General features: G+C 38.9%; 1 protein-coding gene across 3 annotated transcripts in view; it reads left to right on the top strand.

The window, feature by feature from the left end:
- SLC12A2 (solute carrier family 12 member 2) overlaps positions 1–20,573 on the top strand; it is a 68,682-nt gene that overhangs the window by 34,690 nt on the left and 13,419 nt on the right. For all 3 annotated transcript variants that reach the window (XM_044446251.1, XM_044446252.1, XM_044446253.1), the window contains exons 8-18: positions 2,018–2,145; positions 2,234–2,318; positions 4,675–4,826; positions 7,050–7,157; positions 7,686–7,809; positions 11,093–11,194; positions 11,716–11,871; positions 13,988–14,087; positions 14,857–14,968; positions 16,769–16,909; positions 18,192–18,298. In XM_044446251.1, the coding sequence (XP_044302186.1) occupies positions 2,018–2,145; positions 2,234–2,318; positions 4,675–4,826; positions 7,050–7,157; positions 7,686–7,809; positions 11,093–11,194; positions 11,716–11,871; positions 13,988–14,087; positions 14,857–14,968; positions 16,769–16,909; positions 18,192–18,298 (1,315 nt within the window). The remainder of the gene's footprint in view (positions 1–2,017; positions 2,146–2,233; positions 2,319–4,674; positions 4,827–7,049; positions 7,158–7,685; positions 7,810–11,092; positions 11,195–11,715; positions 11,872–13,987; positions 14,088–14,856; positions 14,969–16,768; positions 16,910–18,191; positions 18,299–20,573) is intronic.

Below are 20,573 nucleotides of genomic sequence, written 5' to 3' on the forward strand. Positions count from 1 at the left end.
CCTAAAATCGTTCCTCCATTCCATATCAATCAGGACATTGTTTTGCCTGCCTTTTTTCCATCACCCTCTACTCCGATTGAGCGATCCCTGCATTCCCTCGATGTTCGCCATTGCCTAGCCTTTTACAGATCGTGTACGGAATCCGTTCGAAACTCTAACCACCTCTTTGTGAAATATTCCGACCATGACAGAGGTTCCCCTGTGAATTCACAGAGGCTTTCAAAATGGGTGGTACAGGCAATTGAGTTGGCATACTAACTTGCCAAAATTGATTTACCTGTTATGCCGAGAGGTCATTTTACAAGAGCGGTAGGAGCCTCATCCGCCTTTGCTGCTGGAATCCCAATTCAGGACATCTGCAAAGCTGCAACATGGACTACTCCTTGCATCTTTGCCAAGCATTACCACCTTGATGTCCATGCCAGAATGGACTGTTCCTTCGGTCAGGCAGTCCGTTCTGCTGTTCTTCAATGACAACACCACCTGTCTCCGGGTTTTGTAAGCTTGCTCTGTGCATCACCCATATGTGTGATGCACAGAGGCCACGATGAAGAAAGGCAGGTTGCTTACCTGTAACTGTCGTTCTTCGAGTGGCCATCTGTGCATTCACACAACTTACCCACCGGCCCCGCTCGGTGTCAGTGAATGGGTTGTTTTTCAGTACCATATTTCTTTCTGGTATTCATGGTCCCGTGAGAATTTTCTGTAGTATCTCTCGCTCCTGCGAGGAGGCGAACGTCCAGTCTCCAGTAGACTGGGAAAATGGCGGGCACTCTGCTCCATTAATGTCGTTAGTGGGGAGGGGAGTGGAGTTTTCCCACCAAAAACCATTACGCTTTGCAATCTTTCTGGCCTTAGGCACTGCAGCACCCATATGTGTGAATGCATAGATGGCCCCTCGAAGAATGACAGTTACAGGTAAGCAACCTGCCTTTCTGACCTGAGAGGCTCAGCTTCCGGCATCATATCTTTTTGCCTTTTGGTACTGTCCATGGGCTTTTCATGGCAAAGATACTGGAGTGGGTTGCCATTTCCTTCTCCAGTGGATCACGTTTTGTCAGAGCTCTCTGCTATGACCTGTCCATCTTGGGTGGCCCTGCACAGCATAGCTCATAGCTTCATTGAGCTACGCAAGCCCCTTCGCCACGACAAGGAGTGATCCATGAAGGATCCCCTAGTGGTAGCTATCATAATTCATAATTCTAGTTTTAAACTTGTAAAGTCATCCAAATTCTCTAAGGGTGCTATGTATCCATTTTGCAGCTGCTACACCTTTTTTATTAACAGTATTCCTATTGTAAAGAAAAAGATGGAAGTGATAAGAAACCATGGGGATGATCCACGTAGAAGACATTGTCTGACCCTTGTAAACATCCTTAAATGAAGCAGCGCAATAGCACCATAAAAACCTTTTCTGAAAGTATTCTGTAACATGGATTGTTTGTGTCCTACACTCTTGAGATTTTGAAGATATTTCATAATAAACATTTTTATTTTATAACAATGTAATTGTGGTGATTATTTTACAGTAAACATGACTTGTATTAACTCTAGAACCATTTTATAATTGGACTGGTTTAGTTAATGTAAAATCTGTGTTATAAATTATTTGGGGGAGCTAGATGCAATAAGTAGCTTTCCCCAATCTGGTGCTCTCAAGGTCTTTTAAACTCCAACTTCCATCAGCCCCAGCTAGCATGTCCAATAGGCAGGAATGTTGGGAATTTTAATAAGAAATATCTGGAGGGCATTAGGTTGAGGAAGACTGGTTTAAGAGGATACCTAGCATTTTTGCTGTGCAGGAAGGGTAGATTAAAATGTGTGTGCGCTCGCATGCACATGCTCTGAGTGAGAGAGAGTTTTAGAAGATATAATCCTTACATGCTAAAAAACCCTGAAACCCCACCTTTTCATTTATATGTAGTGTTTTTATTCTAGTCTCCCTATAAGTTTGCTTGTAGCTCTTTAGGTAGAAGAACATTTGAATATTTTTCTCTTCTTCAATATTTCTTAACAGCTGAGATATTTTCTGAGAATTTTGGACCAGACTTTCGAGAAGATCAAACTTTCTTTTCAGTATTTGCTATATTTTTCCCAGCTGCAACAGGCATTCTAGCTGGTGCAAATATCTCAGGTGATCTTGCGGTGAGTAATTTTTATGTATTCTTTTGATCAGCCAGCCAATTTAGGCTGCTCTTGGATTTATATCTCCACATATCTTATTTTTTGTTAGGATCCTCAATCAGCCATTCCTAAAGGGACGCTGCTGGCCATCTTAATTACTACAGTGGTTTACATAGGAATTGCAGTATCAGTAGGTAATTAACTTTCACTTATTAATTCCTTGGAGAATGCTTGATCCCATACTTGTATACTGCTGTAGTTGTATGCTAAAATTGAATACACAGTGACTCTCAGAAGTATTTTTTCTCCAGCTGCTTTGTGCAGATACTTTGATTAGATGGCCTTTACTCTGTGAATATAGTTTGGTTTACATTTAAGGATTTTGATATTTAAAACAGCAGTAAGTCACACTATATGATAGTAGTTCAGTTACGATCCCTTTCTTTCTCTTCCATGCAACAGAAGTAACCATCACAGATATAAAGTTGATAGACTTACATGGAGTTGAGATGCATATATGGGGTTATTGGTACATAATGTTAGTAAATTTTGAGTTAATTAACCTATTATTTGCTGGGACAGTCAGCAGCCATTTTGAATATTCAAAACTGATTGGTAGTTGCTCTGCAACACTGTAGCTTAATTGTGGGCTATACAGTCCCCAGTTAATTAGTTAATTTATTAGCCCAGTTCAAAGCACTAAACAGTCTGCATCCAGTATAGCTCAGGAAGTATCTCTGTACAAGCCCAGAAGATAGTATTAGTCACCCTGAGCTGTGTCCTGGACTACTTCCTCAGATTTGCTCTCTAGATGTATGCTCACAAAAGAATTATAAACTGATTTTCTATCTCACTGATCTGCAAGGCAGCTTACATCCAAATGGAAGAAGGACAACATTAAAATCATCATAACAGCACTAATACACTACAGATCTAAAACAATAAAACATGTTACTCTGACTTGCTGGATATCAGCTACCTATTAGCCTTATGAGAAGTTCTGCAAAAGTATAGGGTTTTAACTTGTTCCTTATAAGTTAAAGAGCAAATCAAACAATTATCCCTTGGAGAGAGTTGCACAATTCTGACCACAACAGTACTTGACAGAACATACCTTCTGACCCAAATCTATCTGAAAAATGTACTCAATATTTGAGACCTTCTTCCAAGTACCAGTGGGAGTTCCCTGATGCTTTACACTGTCCTAAGTTCCACTGGGCTGTTGCTGGCCAAGCAGGAGAAACAGTAGATGTATTTCTTGCGTATCTGTCCTCTAAAAAGAGCATTTCTATTCGGCTGACCTAAGAACATGTCTAATATCCTTTCCTCTCTGGAGGTGTGTCATTTCAGGCTGGGTAGACTTAGGATCCCTAAGGTCCTGGGCTACATACTTCCTATCACCATTTTCCCCTGTATAAGATTGGAATTCCAACCCCATAGAGCAATAGTACACAGTATTTTGGTCCTAAGGGTTGCATTCGATGTGGATTCAGGGGACAGGGACTACACGTAATGCACATGCCAGGGATTCTGATACTGGTGCTAGCACTGTTGAAGATCAGTGTGGGAGAGAGTGGAAAATACATCATTCAGGTAACTGACAGCTTGCATATGAAGAAAGCTGGTCTGTGAGTGATGGACATAACAAGTAAGAAATACAGTATTGATTTTATACTTTCCTTGCTTAAAACAAAAGAGTGTTGAAATAATGAAGCAGTTCAACTACAGGTTAACTTTTTAGATAGGCAATTGGTATATTGCTGAAAGACAAGTCAGTTTGATGTAATGCTGCTCAAAGTTCACGTTAGTCTGTTTGAGCTATTGAGCTTCTGTTACTGTTATTGACCTGTTCAAATGAGCCACATCTAGCATTTGCAAGAAGTGAGCCTAAAGAAAGCACAAAAAAAAATCCTCCTCAAGAAGTAAATTGCAATGAAACTTGTAACTGCTTGAGATGCATAACATTTAAAAAAACACAAGTTCATGTCATAAAAATTAAAAGCATCCTAATCCTTAAGACAAATATATACAAATTCCTTCATAAAACAATCCAGTTACCTTTTGTGACTCCAACTCCTTGGCATAGTTATCTGTTTTATTTATTCACCAGAAACAGTTTTATCATGTCTCAGTTCTTACCAATGAGTCTACATATTGTTAAAAAAACTGAGATTCTCATGATGCTTCAGCAACTTGTATGCAGAATAAATAGATTAACAGGCATTGTCAACAGTGCCTGAGGCTGCAATCCCATATACCATTCCTTGGAAGTAATTACTGGTGAAGATAGGATTTACCTATTGAGCAGGCATATCTAGGGTGCACAGTTAATGATGCTTCTGTCAACAGTGCTGTGGCTCTAAATTGAACTGTCTACTTAAAGTGTTCCATTTTATAGATGTTATAGATATGGGAGGTTGTGGGGTATATGTGTGTTTCAGAAGTAACTTAATTGAAATTGTCCTTTTTCCCTACAATATATTGGAAACAGCTGAAGTGTAGATTGCTTTACTTCTTGAAAGGTCATTACTCCTGCACCTTCTTCTCCAGGTGCTTGTGTTGTTCGGGATGCCACAGGGAGCATTAATGACACAATTATCTATGAGCTGACAAACTGTACTACTGCGGCATGTAAGCTGAACTTTGATTTCTCCTCCTGTGAAAAGAGGAAATGTCATTATGGACTCATGAACAGCTTCCAAGTAAGCAGTGATTTCTAATTCTTGGGAATATCTGCTGAGCGTTTGCTTAAGATAGCTTAAGATAGTTTGTGCATGCTTTACAAAATAAATGAACTACTTGATATAAATGGAGGAACAAATTAGAAGGAAGTATTTTTTCTTGTTTGTGCTATGATGTTGGAAATGGGAATACATTCTGCTAATTTGATGCTACAGAAGCAAGGCAAATTTGTCTACAAGAATATGAATTCCATACAGGGACAGTACATAATTTTTAAATACTTGAGTTTTTATTTATTTTATTTCTATACCACCCAATAGCCAAATCTCTCTTGGTGGTTTACAGCGTGTAAAATACAATATAAAATACAAACCTCAATACAAACTTCATAAAAAGAAAATTTAAAGCAAATTTTAAAAAACTGCAACTTATACAAATTAAATACTAAGACTTCTTTAGGCAGCCAACAAAGCCCCAGTTTAGTAGTAACTATTTAAATGCCCTGGGGTAGAGGACAGTTATAACCTGACACCAGAAAGATACTAAAGTTGGTGCCAGGTGGGCCCAGTGGGGAGCTTGTTTCATAATGGGGGAAGGGGGGAACCACTGAAAAGGCCCATCTTCTTGTCACCAACCAGGCCTTCCCTGCCAGCTTTTAGGAGCTTGAACATTAACAGGATATTACCTTTAAAGGAATTACCTTGTTTGAAATCTGTTACGTGCCGTACAGCTGTACGGATATTAAATTATCAGTATCTTGAAAATGCACAATTTCACACCTGCTAAAATTTGATTTCAGCATGTACAAGGGAGACCCTGGAAATGTTCTCCTGTTTGAATACTTTTGTGCAGAATCTACCAAGCATAGCTATTTTCTGTGCGGCTCTTGCAGTAAATTCATTAAAGGATACAAAGTTGTGTAGTTTCTGTATTATTGTATGGCATTGTCACTACAGGATCTGAAGCTGTGACACAGCTCCCTCTGGTAAGGACAGCACATTTCACCCTACAAGTGCCTGCAGAACCAGGGGTATGTCTATAAGCACTTAAGGGATCAGAGGTGTATAATCATATAGTACAGCTGGGAGTTCTGGAAGGCTCTCTACAAGGTTTTTCTGCACTGCTTAACTTTTCCACAGCAAACTGAGGTCTCGGATAGAGTTGGTAGATGTCCATTCATGGAACACTAGGAGCAGGGTTGATGGTGGACATAGTTGAATCTAAGAGGGCCAGAGACAAAGGCAAAGTAATGAACAAGCAAGGGTCAGATAACTGTCAAGACATACCAAAGGCAGAGTCAGGAACAAGTGAGTCAGATGCTAACATGGCATGGTAGGTCCATAAGCAAAGACAATCAGGAACAGGCAAGGGCATACCTACTGATAAGGCATGGCAGGACCAAAGGCAAGCTGAGATCAGATACTGGTAAACAAAGCAGGCCCAGGGGCCAAGTCAGAGAGGGCAAGTACTTGGCAAGGCAGGATCAGGCTGAAGGGAAGCAGGAGCTGGCAGAAATCAAAGACAAGATTAGAAGCAGAATCAGGTACACGGAATTTCCCACAGAAGTCTGTGTCACTGTGACCAAGCTGAGCAACACAGGAAAGCCTTTTGTAGAACCTTCTAGGACTGCCAGCTGTGCTGCATGATTGGACAGGCACCGATCCTTGCAAGTACCCAAGTGTCTTAGCAGTCCTGCAGGCACTTGCAGAGGGAAACATGCTGCTTGTCATTGGGAAAGCTATGTCAGGGCTTCAAATCCTGACAGTCACTTGTCTTTTTTGAAAGATCTCATGCCTGAAAACCTAATAATGATGTTAGGGGTCCAAGATTCTTCAATGCTGTATTTAGCCTGTTATACTGCATTCACTATTTTGAGAAATGGTAATCAAACATAGTTCTGCCAAAGTCAGGAAATAATAAACATGTATGATCATTTATAAAACATCTAAAGTTTTCTAGGATCTGCTGAGAGATTTAAAACACACATGACTGTGCGTGTGCGCACAGAGTCCCTGCCTGCACATACCCAATAAAATCAGCACAGTACAAAATGACAAAACAGATGGGAGGGAACTGGGAAAAACAAATTCAGCCACAAGTTCTTCACAAAGTAAAGTACTGCTTTATCTAAATACTGAATGGTTCTCATAGCAATTTACATAGGATTTAATTTTTACATGATTTTGCACCAATGCTGCTTAAATGTTAGGTCTGCCTTTATTAAAGTTAAGTTTTACTTCCAGGTAATGAGTATGGTATCAGGATTTGCACCTCTGATATCAGCTGGCATATTTTCTGCCACCCTTTCTTCCGCATTAGCCTCTCTTGTCAGTGCACCTAAAATCTTCCAGGTAAGAAACTTAACTCATTTGTAGTCAGTGTGATCATATTTATATTTGATTTTAAATAGAGTTTCAAAAATGACTTTTCCAAAACTTGAGGTTTATAAATTTTTTCTAAGATATTTATAATTTGACCCTATAACTGAACTTGAACTGAGATAAGAATAAAGAATAAGAATATTTTTACTGGTAGATTGGCATTCATAATAATTAAAAGAAAGCTTTCAGACTTTCTTATATTAATACATTTAACCAGTTACCACTATCAACTGGAACCCAAAAACTGTAAACACTCATAATTTCTTTAACACTTTAAAATGATTATTCATTACAATAAATTATAGCTGCATCTAACAATATCTGTAGTTTTGTACTGGCCATACTTTTCTCATGGTACTTAAGGCCATTTTGAATTGGTGAGCTATGATGCTACTTATACTCTTCAAATGGCCATGTGTGCTGAGCCTTATATTAAAATTTTATGTCTTGATTTATACCATTATATGACAATGTTTTACCTCTTTCTATTTCCTCTAGGCTTTGTGTAAAGACAATATTTATCCCGGTTTCCTGATGTTTGCTAAAGGCTATGGGAAGAATAACGAACCTTTGAGGGGTTATCTTCTGACCTTCTTGATTGCTCTTGGATTTATATTGATTGGTTAGTTTATATGCTGCTTCTCATTATAAATAGTTCTCCTTATTTCTTAAACTTTCTTTGAATCATGTGGTATGGTTCATGTGTCCTAGTTCCATATAATGGTTTTCCGTTTGATTGTAAGTTGTCGGTACAAAGACAATTTTTTGAAGGGGACCAATGAAAACCACTTTCTTCTATAATGGCTTCTGTTCTATAGTTGAGAGCTTTCTTACTAGATGCAGGTCAAACAAAACAATACTATGGTTAGTATATCTTTGTTAGAACTGAAAATGCATTTGCAATAACATTGTCACTTCAAGTTTGATGCAATAAATAAATTGTAGTGTTCCAGCCCTTTTGGACTATACTTGCAGGATGTAGTATGTGGTTGCTTTAAAAATGCTATTGAATATGCCTATTTGCATTTGTGGAATGATTTTAATATCAGTGCAGACATCCTATCCATTTTTAACAGCAGAAGCTTAACTGTGGTGTGACATGATATCCAAATTAACAAATTGTAGTTATGGTCATTACTTTCAGTGGTTGATGCACTATTGAGATAGAGAATATTTATAAACTAAGAAGAAGAAAGTTGAAGGCAGCCTATAACCGTTTGCCTGTTGTATGTTTGGAGGTAAAACCAATGACTTAGTGTGACAATTTAAGTAGCTCTGCATGATTCATATCTACAGAATAACTTCCACAACTGATTTACATTATTTAAGGTTCAGATTTGTTGTTTAAAACATAGCTAAGAACGACATTAAGCTAAGAAGGGACTGCAGGTGGCGCAGTGGTTTAAACCGCTGTGCTGCTGGGCTGGTTGCTCAAAAGGTCGCCGGTTCGAATCTGCACAATGGGGTGAGTTCCCGTTGCTCCGTCCCAGCTCCTGCCAACCTTGCTGTTCGAAAGCATGCAAATGCAAGTAGATACAAAGGTACCACTTCGGTGGGCAGGTAACAGCATTTTGTGCACTTCAGTGTTTAGTCACGCCGGCCACATGACCACGGAGACTGTCTGTGGACAAACGCTGGCTCCCTTGGCTAGGAAACAGAGATGAGCACCGCCCCCTAGAGTCAGGCATGACTGGACGTAACATCAAGGGGAAACCTTTACCTTTAAGAACGACACACACAACTTACTCACCTTGACTACATAGGCAATGGATTGTTGTGAGTCCTGTGGTCTCACAACATTGTCTAGGTGCCCATAGGAATATTTGGAATGCCAGCTCTGGATAAATGTGGAGCCCCTGTACTGCCCCAGCTGCTTCTTTGAGATCAGAAATTGGAGCGGGGAGAGAGAGTGTACTAGAGAGAGAGTGCACACTGACAGGGTGTGAGGGTTTTCAGGGGAGAAGGCTGGGTCAAATAATACTTTGCCATAGTCAAATAATACTTCAACCTCTTTGTTTCCCCTCTGTGAGGCTCCACCAAAGCAGTTATTTTTGGGCAGGAGGCATGGAATGATGTGCATTTGAAGTATGTAGCTCCATGCTTCAAGGGTGGAGGACACTGGATCACACCCTTAGTTACTTCAGCTAAGTAGCAGACTCTTGTCCAACGTTATACATCTCTCAAGGTATCCCAAGCACAAGTATTTATCAATAAATTATGTACATCTCTCTTGTTTACATGTATGCATTTATTGCAAGCTAGAAATTAAAGTATTAAACTATAAGTTAAGCTATATGAATTGTTTTCCATGGCTGTAAGGTGAATAAAAGTGCCAATAAATCAGTGTTGCTTGAGATTCATTGTTAGCAGTAGCCCTGTACAAGTAGGACAGTTACTTAAAAGCTGTTCTACATATGCTATTTTCTTGTCCGCTTTATGTGAGAAATTTGATGCTGTTTTGAACATTTTTTTAGCAACTTGAGCCTTAGTACATCTCAGAAAAAATTGCTGATTACAGAAAAGATACTTTAACCTTTAAGTAATGGGGTCAGCTGATATGTTGAAGAGATACCAAAACTGACATTTGTCTTATCTTAATACTTAACTGTGCCCACAAAACTGGTAGCTGACCTAAAATAGCTGCTTCATAAAACATGCTTTCATGTGCAAAGCAAGTGCTTGCTAAAGGATGCATGAACTAGCCTTCTGTTTCTTTATTTTGTAAGGTCTAAACTGTTTTTGTCTATGAGTCAGATAGGGATTTTTTGTGTCCAGTGCAATCAGCATCTGAGAAAATACTTTATAAAGCATAGATAGGGTCTTCTAGAAAGCTGTGTTAGATTTAGGCACTTGACCTCAAAGTTGCGAACTCTCTAGAGAATTTTGCTCTTGGGTAGTATAAAACTATAATAAGTAAAACCCATACGCTGAGTGCAGAAGAACTCTGTGTGTGCATGAAAGTGGGAGGAACATATCACCTTCCTGCACAGTTTCTTTCTGTGATAGAGCAGCTGCAGAAGGGAACATCTCCCTCAAATTTCCAAGAATATTTCATTCCTTCACTTTGCATCCACTGTCTTCCACTTCCATTGCATCACTTTGCATCCACTGTCAGTGCCTTCTTGCATAAGCATTGGCTTCCTTGGGTCCTGCCATGGTTAAGCTTGCTTCAGTTGCTGAGGAAGAATGTTTGTCTCCTTAGACTGCAGCTTGGGCAGTAGTAGCCGGCCTATAAAACATTTTAGGTTGATGTGAGCTTTATGGAACTCTGTCAGAACAGATAGCAACTTCACATCCTTTTTTCCATCATTACCAATTCTAAAAAGTCCCCAGGATTTATAATCTCCAGTTTTATAAAGGTTTCAGGAAACACCGTAGAATCTTTTCCTGTCTTCTCATAGCATGGTTGTGAGGATTAATTGCTGTATTATAGTTAGTTGTGATTGGTTCCTTAAGAAGGATCTGTTTGGTTCCTCCTGACCAGCTAGCTTTCTTCCCACCACTAACTGGGACTGCACAAAATTTAAAATGAGTAAAAAGAATACCTGCCAGTACTATGTGGGTATTCTGTGCTGTCACATGGACTACCTGCCATCTTGTCAGTTCAGTTCAGGAATTGCTCCCTCGCATTTGGAGATACCTGTTTAGTAGCTCTCTGTTGGCTACTAAATAAGAAATTATTAGGAAAGCACAGGTTCTGTCTCCTCACTTCCAGTATGTAGCACTTCTGCACATGAAAAGGAAGGGCATCAATTCTAATCTTGTAGAGCTTTTTGTAAGTTTACATCTGTGGTTTTTGCAGGCCTTGCCATATGTGCAGGAGTGCAAGAATATACATTTAAAGAACAGCTGTTACATATACTTATTTATTGTAACAATATAATTGTGTGTTTCTATATTTACAGCTGAACTGAATGTAATTGCTCCAATTATCTCCAACTTCTTCTTGGCTTCCTATGCCTTAATTAACTTCTCTGTATTCCATGCTTCACTTGCAAAATCTCCAGGTATGAATTCTACATTGCTGTTCTCATCAAGATGCATTTTAAAGAAAATGTAATTTAAACTTAAGTAATAGAACAAATAGTTTAACTAGAAAGAATTAAAATTTGTATTTCAAACTGTCTAAGTTGTGAGTAGAAAGTCATCAAAGTACCTTGAAAGTTTAAAAAAAATCATTATTTTTTCCTTGTTCATTTTTTTACAGATAACTGATGTTTCTGTATAATTTCTTGGTACTTATAAATATGAAAACAGCACATATAGCTAGAATGTTGGCAACTTATGTGCATATACCAGGCTTCTCCAACCCAACACCCTCCAAATGTTTGGAATGTCCAGTCCTATCAATTATAACCATCATGGCCAATGATCAAGAATGCTAGAAATTATTGTTTAAAGCATCTGCCAGGGCACTAGGTTGTGAAAGGATAGTGTATACAATATTAAAATGCCACAGGGGTTTCAGATACAAACTGAAGATATATTCAGATACATTCCATTCATAAACATATTTCTTTTTAAACAGGCTGGCGCCCTGCTTTTAAGTACTACAACATGTGGGTATCTCTAATAGGAGCAATTCTTTGCTGTTTAGTGATGTTTGTTATTAATTGGTGGGCTGCACTGCTCACTTATGTCATCGTTCTAGGACTCTACATTTATGTAACTTACAAGAAGCCAGGTAGGTGCATGTTTTGGAGCAATTATAAACTCTATTAAATAATATTTTTAGTCTATTTCGTATACATTTTTCTTTTTCACAGCAAGAATCTGTATGCAATTAACTAGTTAACTTTATTTATTTATTTATTTATTTAAGCTGCCCTGACCAGAAAAATTCAATAATATTAACATTTAAAATGCTGCTTGAATAAAAAGGTCTTCGCCTGGCGCCGAAAAACAAATAACGACGGCGCCAGGCAGACCTTTCTGGGGAGCGCATTCCATAACTTAGGCACCACCGCTGAGAAAGCCCTCCTCCGAGTAGCCACCCTCCTAATTTCTTTCACGGAGGGCTCCCGGAGAAGGGCCTCTCCCGCCGATCTCAGGGGGGGACTGGGCATATATGGAAGTAAGTGCTCCTTCAGGTAACCAGGACCCAAGCCGTTTAGGGCTTTATAGGTCATCACCAACACCTTGAATTGGGCCCGGACTTCAATGGGAAGCCAGTGAAGCTGACGGAGAACTGGAGTCATGTGAGCATAACGTCCAGTCCCCGTCAGCAACCTGGCAGCTCTATTTTGAACCAATTGAAGTATCCGGACCGTCTTCAAGGGTAGCCCCACGTAGAGCGCGTTACAGAAGTCAAGACGGGAAGTCACCAGCGCATGTGTCGCTGTTGCAAGGCAGTCGTACTCCAGGTAGGGGTGCAGCTGATAAATCAGCCGAAGCTGGAGGAAAGCGCTCCTCACTGCTGCTGTTACTTGAGCTTCCAGTGAAAGCTCTGGGTCAAGGAGCACTCCCAAGCTGCGGACCTTGTCCCTAAGAGGGAGTGCAACCCCATTCAGGACAAGGTTCAATTCATCCTCTCCGAAGCCCAATCCGCCAACCAACAGGACCTCCGTCTTGTCTGGATTGAGCTTCAGTTTATTGGCCCTCATCCAGCCCATTACCTCGGCCAGGCACCAGTTCAGTACAGCCACTGCCTCACCTGGATTGGTGGAAAACGAGAGGTAGAGCTGGGTATCATCAGCGTACTTTAGGGTATATACAGTGCAATAACCCATTTCTAGAAGAATACTGGAGAAAGCACTAGAAGAAACAACTGGAGAAGTTGTTTTCCTTAGAAAACACTATATACTTATGAGGCAAAAGTGGGACCTTACCATGGGTTTGTTGAAAAAAACATTGTGACCATCTAGAAAAGGAACAGTATCTGGAGAATTACTTTTGATTCTTTTCATCCACTTTCACATTTCATAAGAACCCAGAGTATGTGTTATGGAACTGAATGTTGCAAACTGACTTGCAAACCTTGCACTGTCATTTACGTATACTCTTTTAACTAACACCCTCCCACAAACTGGTACCTTGTCTACAGCTCTCATGTTATTAATAAAGTCCCGTTTGTGAAGCAAAGCCAAAAGTTGTGAGAAACTGGTTGGTGCTACTTAGCTATTGGCATCTCCATAATCCCCATCTAGCTATGGGGAAAAAAATCTTTGAATGTAATGATGAATCATGCTTTAATTAATTGACGGTTAGTTAGGAGTGTGCTGTTTCTCACCTGCTTTTCACTCTGGCTTTGCAATCCGGTTTAGAAAACAGTCTAGGAACATTTTTTCCTGGGCTATGTTCTTAACTGGATGCAAACCAGCAGGTTGGTGTGAGGTAGTACACTTGCTAACTCTTGCATGGCCTTGTCAGCCTATGGTGTAAACAACCCATGTGCTGCTATTACATGCAAAGAGTGTTTAAATCTTGAGAAGTGTTCATATCTATTGTTAATCTCCTTGTCTGAAATGTATGTTTTGCAGTTTGCCAGACTTTCAAATAATAAACAGTGTAGGCATATTATCAGTAAATTATTAGTGGAACCTCTTAGTATCATTTATCCTCTCTTATCTTAGAAAAGATTTCTTCTTTCAATCCAGCCTTCAATCCAGACTCTACTACTCTTTATTTAGATATGTAAGGTTCTGCCTCTTAAACAACTTGAGATGCGGTTTAAGTTGTAAAGTAGGAGGAGTATTAATTTTGTCTCCAAACTCCCGCATTGTGATCATTTGGAAATAAGACTAGAGTACATTTATCTTGGTGTTTCTTCCTGTCTTAATATAAAACCAATCTTTTTACAGATGTAAATTGGGGATCTTCAACTCAAGCCCTGACTTATCTAAATGCATTGCAGCATGCTGTCCGTCTTAGCGGTGTAGAAGACCATGTGAAAAATTTCAGGTAAATTCAATAAAGGTCAGCTTGAGATGCAGGAATAAGAGTCTTAACAGTGAAAACACTTGAAATCAAATATATCAGTGTGCTGAAAGCGTAGCTTTGACAAGTGTTAGGCAGAGTTTGGCATGTGTGGTGACATAGCCGCCTTCATTTCTTATGGATATCCTTTTCACTGCTAAGTGCCTTTTAATGCCTGTTCACTGTGCGGAACAGGAAACCGTTGAAAGTGGCCCCATCAGTATCTATTTGAAATGTGCATGGTTTCAAGTGTGCTTGTATGCTGGACTATCTTGCTTGTTGGTTTAGACCCAAGTTCTCCTATGGTGAAGTAAGCACAAGTAGCGCATTTTGCATTGTTCATTTGCAACATAAGCTTAGCTAAATAAAAAGGGAATGACGACTGTTACATAGGTATGCACCATGAGTTAAGAAATGTAGTCTATTTTTTATCAATGTCAGAGCCATTGCAGTTTGCAGACTTCACTCTGTGGGGTAACACAAGAATTAGAACTCACAATCCAGACAATGACTACTGAGATCTACCTGGAAAAAATGCCAGAAATTGAGACAGTCTTCTGTTCCTAGGGATTTGACAGTCTACAATGGGACTTTCAATGTCAGTTGTTTTTATGGGGTCCATTGTAACTATATTTAAATTGTTATTAAAGTTTTGCATGTCAATTTTTGTAAATTGCCCAGAGAACTTTGGCTAGTGGACTGTATAAAAATGATATAAAAGAAATACTAACTTTTCTTTTGAATCTAAAACTAGGCCACAATGCCTTGTCATGAGTGGTGCTCCTAACTCACGCCCAGCTTTGCTTCATCTTGTTCACGCCTTCACCAAAAATGTAGGATTGATGATCTGTGGACATGTACATATGGTGAGCCTATGGATAATTTCATATGCCTGTGATTAACTTGATTGCCTGATGCAACATGTTTCTGAAAAGCATAAAAATTGGGTTAGGAGGTTCCTTCTTGTGCATTCATCTTGTGTCTGTATATGGAGAGCTATATAAAGAATTGAAAATATTGATACCATAAACCCTTCAAGCACAGAAGGCTTAAAGTACTGAAACTATTATTTTCTGTAGTAGAAAACATAATTTCAGTTCGTTTTGCAAAACGTTCTAAAAACTGAAAATGTTTATCAGTTGGTTTGAGAGAAGTTCTTGATAACAGTTTTAAATGTTGCTTATATATAAATTAATAAATCTGGTTTCATGGCCAAAAGAGACAGTAGTCTCTTTTATAGTCAGGACATCTATTCTCTAATAACTGGTCTGTGGTCTAAAAGATACCTTCTAAAAATGGTGCTTTGTTTTAAAGCCTTTCACCTGGTTTGCACTATATAACAAATCACCATGGGTAACCAGGAATATTAGGTTGTTACATTGTCTGAACCTATGTAGTTCCACTGCAGTGGCTTATTTTTCATGAACAACCCACCCTTAAGAACCCTTGGCTTGTTCTAACAGTTATTTGAACCACAGTAAGTTATTGTGTTATCTGAACCTAATAGTGTAATTTTATCAAGGGTTGTTGGGTGTACAGTTTAACAATTTCACATTGTTAAAATTTATTCTAGGCAAGACTACGTGTCGGCTAATCTGTGCACAGCTGCCAGGGATCAAGGACCTAGCAGAGAGTGCAAAAGCACCAATAAAGGGGATAGCAGTGGCCAAGAAAGTTTCACCAAAAGGGAGCCAGTTATCAGTTAATTGACAATGTAATCCTCTCAATTCTAAGTATTGAACTGACAGTTCTCAGTGTTCTCTACCTATTTCCTGAATCTGAAACTACTCCAGAAAAGGGAGACATTCTCTCCACATTCCCTTTTCAGGACATTTGCTGCAGGTGTGCAAATTTCTCCTTCATTTACTTTCCCGCCCTTAAACTGGCACACTTTTAACCTTCAAGTACTTCTCAAAAATATGAACATTGGATCATATTTTTGCAGGGTTTTAAAAAATGGTTAGGGAACTGCAGTAATCACAGCAGTAAGTGCTCTGAAAAGGAGCCACATAAAGTGGGATGGGAGGTATTAATATCTCTCCTTTTTGAAGAAAGCTTGGGTGTTAGGGAAAAAAGAAAGTGACAACTTTCAGTTCAGCAATTAAAATTGAGACTTTGTATTGCTAAGGAAGTAATAATATCCCTATACCTTTTTCATGCACCTGCTTTTTTCCTCTATTTACTGGTACCATTCAGTTGACAGCTATGCAAATTACTGCTGGCAGTTGTGCATTAATTCTATAGGCAGACACCTTGTAATTCCTTTGATAACTGAAAAGGCAAGTGAACTATCCAGGCATGACTATACATATGGGATAGCCATAAGTATGTACTTGTGCGTCTGCAAGAAATTGACAAAAACGTACAAATTTCAGTGCAATTTTTGATCTCCCCCAAAAGAGCAAGAGAGAAGACAGGTTCTGCCATGAAAGACATGGGGATACCAGCAGAAACATTTAGATAGAGAAAAAAACCCATGGTGAGCCTGATTTTTGCTGGGGACACCCTGAGTTGTTCATCAAACAACTTATCTGCCATGGCTTATTTATAGGGTGAGTTAAGTGTGATATGTGAACTTGCTCAATATAGTTCTTAGTTAGGAAGCTTGACTTCTAAGGAGTGTGAGTGTGTTTGTGTAATTGTATTTCATCCTCCATTTTTTTTAGGGTCCCCGCAGACAGGCCATAAAGGAATTGTCAACTGACTTGGCTAGGTACCAGCGGTGGCTTATTAAAAATAAAATGAAAGCCTTTTATGCTCCAGTACATGCAGAAGACTTGAGAGATGGTGCACAGTACTTAATGCAGGTACAGGCTTAGGTAAAAATAAAGGAGTCTTAGGCTTTGGTAGTAATCTTCTCTGTCAGATGCATTTTCAGTTAGTTCCCTCACATTCCATTTGTAAGTGGGTGTCTTCTGTATTTTTTTCAGAATTGGTACCGTTCTAGTTAATATTGCAAAGTTCAGTAAGGAGGGGTTGTCAGAAATGGATTATGTTTTGTCCTTCTATACTAGAAAGCAAGTTTTAATTCTTATACTATGAAGAAAAAAGTGAGGACTCCTTCACTAACTATGAACAATTTATAAAGTGGAGGTCCTTCATCTTTCTATCTACCACATTTCAAGAAGGATCTGAGGAAACCTGTATGCAAATAGCTGCCATTATAGTAAGGGACATGAGTGGCTTACCAGAATGCAAGTTACAGCAAGTGGGCATCAAATGGGCATTATTCCCATCACCAGCCAGGCTAATAGGGATAAAAACATTGAGCTAACTAATTTGGCAAGTGCCAGACTCCAGCCTTCCCCTGCAGCAGGACAAAGGGATTACACATCAGGATCAGGCACAATGAAAGGATATGTGTCCCAACAAGAAAACATTTCTTCTGCATTTTTGATATAGCCTCTCCTCTTGCATTTACTTAGATGGACTTAGAGGATAGGTAGGCAGGTTGTGGCCATCCAGATATTTTAACCAACAACTTCCATCAGTCCAGGGAGAATTTGTAGACCCAAACATGTGGCAGGTGATAAGTTGCCCAACCCTTATGTAGGTGATAGTTTTGAGAGGCCTGAAAACTGCAAAACATTAAAGGGTCTTAATTCCTCAATGCAAAGCCTTCAACCCCCATTGTAAAGCAACAAAGTCTTTCCTGTCATCACAACTTACCTGCCTGATGACAGAGGCAAGCAGATAAACTATCCAAGAAGATGGGAGTTCTCAACTAATAGCAAAAATATTATGGTGACCTAGATCCTCAGATGGTGGATACTGCAAGAAAGGTTAAGTCAGTGAGTGAAGAAGTAATCTACTCCTACAAATTATATGTTTTCAGTTATTTCCTTGCACAGAGGAACAGGGCTATCAGCTGAAGAGATTGTACTTATAATTACTTTCTCCTAGTTTTGAATTTTTTTCTCCCTCATGAAAAAGGTTGTACCTAGATTATTTGACAACTCTGGCTCTAATCTGCAACAAATTCACAGGTCTGCATAGGGCAGGAGAATTCCTTTTTTCATTTTTACAAACAATATAGAAGCATATTCTTAGGTATAATGCTCCCCAAGTGTTAAGTGTTATTTTTCTTAGGCTGCAGGCTTGGGGCGACTGAGACCAAACACGCTTGTTCTTGGATTTAAGAAAGATTGGCAGTCAGCTGATATGAATGACATCGACACCTACATCAACCTCCTACAGTGAGTAGAAGGATAAGCATATACAGTAATTGTGAAGATACAGCTTTGGAATTTCATTATACTTGCACTATATGTATATAGTAAGTAAAAATAACACATAGTGAGGTTGTTTAATACAGAAACATTATTCTCTGTATTAATGTGAGAGTTACAGGGAAGCATACTCTGATAAAACAAAAATATTACAGCCTTGGTTTGAAAGCTCATTCAGAATGTTTTAAAAGTTAAAAGTAATGTGCCATAGGTTTTATGTGTTAAGGACAAAGTGTTGATCCAGGTTAGACTACCTCCAGAAACTAAATTTGGTTGTTATTTTCATACTGGCTACATGATCCCTAATTAGGTGGAATCACATATCCAGGAAGATCAACATTCTTTAAGGGAAAATGTTTCAGAAAATGTAAACAGATAGCATCAGATCCAGTGTTGTAGTTCTGCCAGTGGTAGCATATTTTCCAATTTTCTCCCATTTACATTTTTGGTTTGTCTGCTCTTTGTTTTTGGAAAAACTCAAGGGAAAAAGAATTTACACATGGCTCAGAAATGTCAAGCATTGTAGTTTCACCAGAAGAAGGGTGCAGACTCCTCCCTACCTTGCAGACTGCCTTCCTGGCAAGGGAATGATATGGAATGATGATGTGTAAGCCCCATTCCATCAGAAGTACAATTCCTCTGGTGGAATAGTAATGTTTGGAGATGCTGAAGTCATGTGAAACCCTAACTCTTCCCCGTGTTTTTCCCTAAAAATTGGTATTTGGGGAAAAATTGGAAAACATTCAGTACTTATTTAGTAGTGTTTTTTACAGTTCTAAGTCACGTTGATCCTATGGCTTCTAGACATTGAGGAGCCATAGGATAGTTCAGATTCTCAGCTCGAAGATCAGAGAGAGCATCCTAACCTATGAGTTAGGAATCAGAGTTCCAGTTCTACTTTCTTACAGATAATGTAGGAAAAAAAACCATGCCAACTATTATCTGAGGTCAGGAAAATGCCTTCAGAGAGTGCTCGAAGGTCATTTTGGGAAAAGCAGGGAAAACTGGTAATCATGATACAAATTACCCATTTCAAGCTCTTTCTATCCCACTCCAAGACATGCAAGCTAGATGTCTATGAAAGTGTGCAATGGGATGGGAAAAGCAGGGAACTAACATTTACTTGCACTGCCTCTGCTTTTTTGCATTGCCTCCAAATGAGCTTCCAAGTTCAGGAGTGTAAGCCTATCTCCATAGGATTCAGTCCATCTAGTAATTTTAAGAACACGATTTGTATTCTCTATAACTTGGTTTGCTCATAAAATTATCATTTAAAATTACAAGCATTTGGAAGTGATCTTAGTAAATTTGTCAAACTAAATAAAATAAACTTTTAAATTTAATATCTCAGACATTATAACTTAATGAGCAAACCAAATTATGCATTATGCACACATAATTAGGTTCCAATTTCATGTTTTACTGATAGGAATTTCTTTAAGTATTTCCTGAAACATCTGAATCATTCTGGAAATCAAAAGAAGCAGGAAGAGCTGGAGGCAGAAAGAATGATGTAACGCATCTGTTTCTGTTTGTGAGGAAATAGTTGAGTTGGAGATTAACAAATCTGGTCAACAGAAAAGGATCTTGAGAGCAAGAATGTACTAGGCCCATAATCTTAATAAGGAATAGAAGCAATGCTAGAAAACTTACAGAGAAGGATAAAAACTATTTGCTATCATGGCCTCATCATTTCCAGAAACTTTGTATCTCTAGTCTTACATTGAGTAGTTCTTGGAAAGCAATTTGGGGGAGTAAAGACCAGGTAACAATATATGAACCCCTTGTCTTCTAAAGGAAACTATTTCATACTCCAAAATGTATTCACTTTCGGAGCTGGAGGAGAAAAAGCCCTTGGAAAAGTGTTCCTTTTATACACACATTTCCAGATTTTTCCCTAGTCTTTCTCATTTCTAAGGGAAAAAATTATTTTGGAAGAGGACAGCCTATGAACAAAATATTATAAGGGTGGGATTCAATATGGGGATGTTCCTGAAAGTTCTACATGCCCACCAGAAATATTCCTATTCAAGCATTCACTACCACCTAGCTTAAGGACCTTTCTTAGTAACATTCTAGGAAAAGTTTCTGCTTATTTTGTTAGTTAGAGTGACCCTCCATGATATCTTTAAATCATGTTCCTTTTCTGTACTGCTATATTAATTTATGGCACAATCCTATACAAGTTTAAACACTAAAAGGTCTTCAACTCCCAGCATTCCCCAGGAGTTGGGACACACTG

This window comes from Varanus komodoensis, unplaced genomic scaffold (assembly GCF_004798865.1).
Source record: "Varanus komodoensis strain SLA01 unplaced genomic scaffold, ASM479886v1 scaffold5, whole genome shotgun sequence".
NCBI lineage: Eukaryota > Metazoa > Chordata > Lepidosauria > Squamata > Varanidae > Varanus > Varanus komodoensis.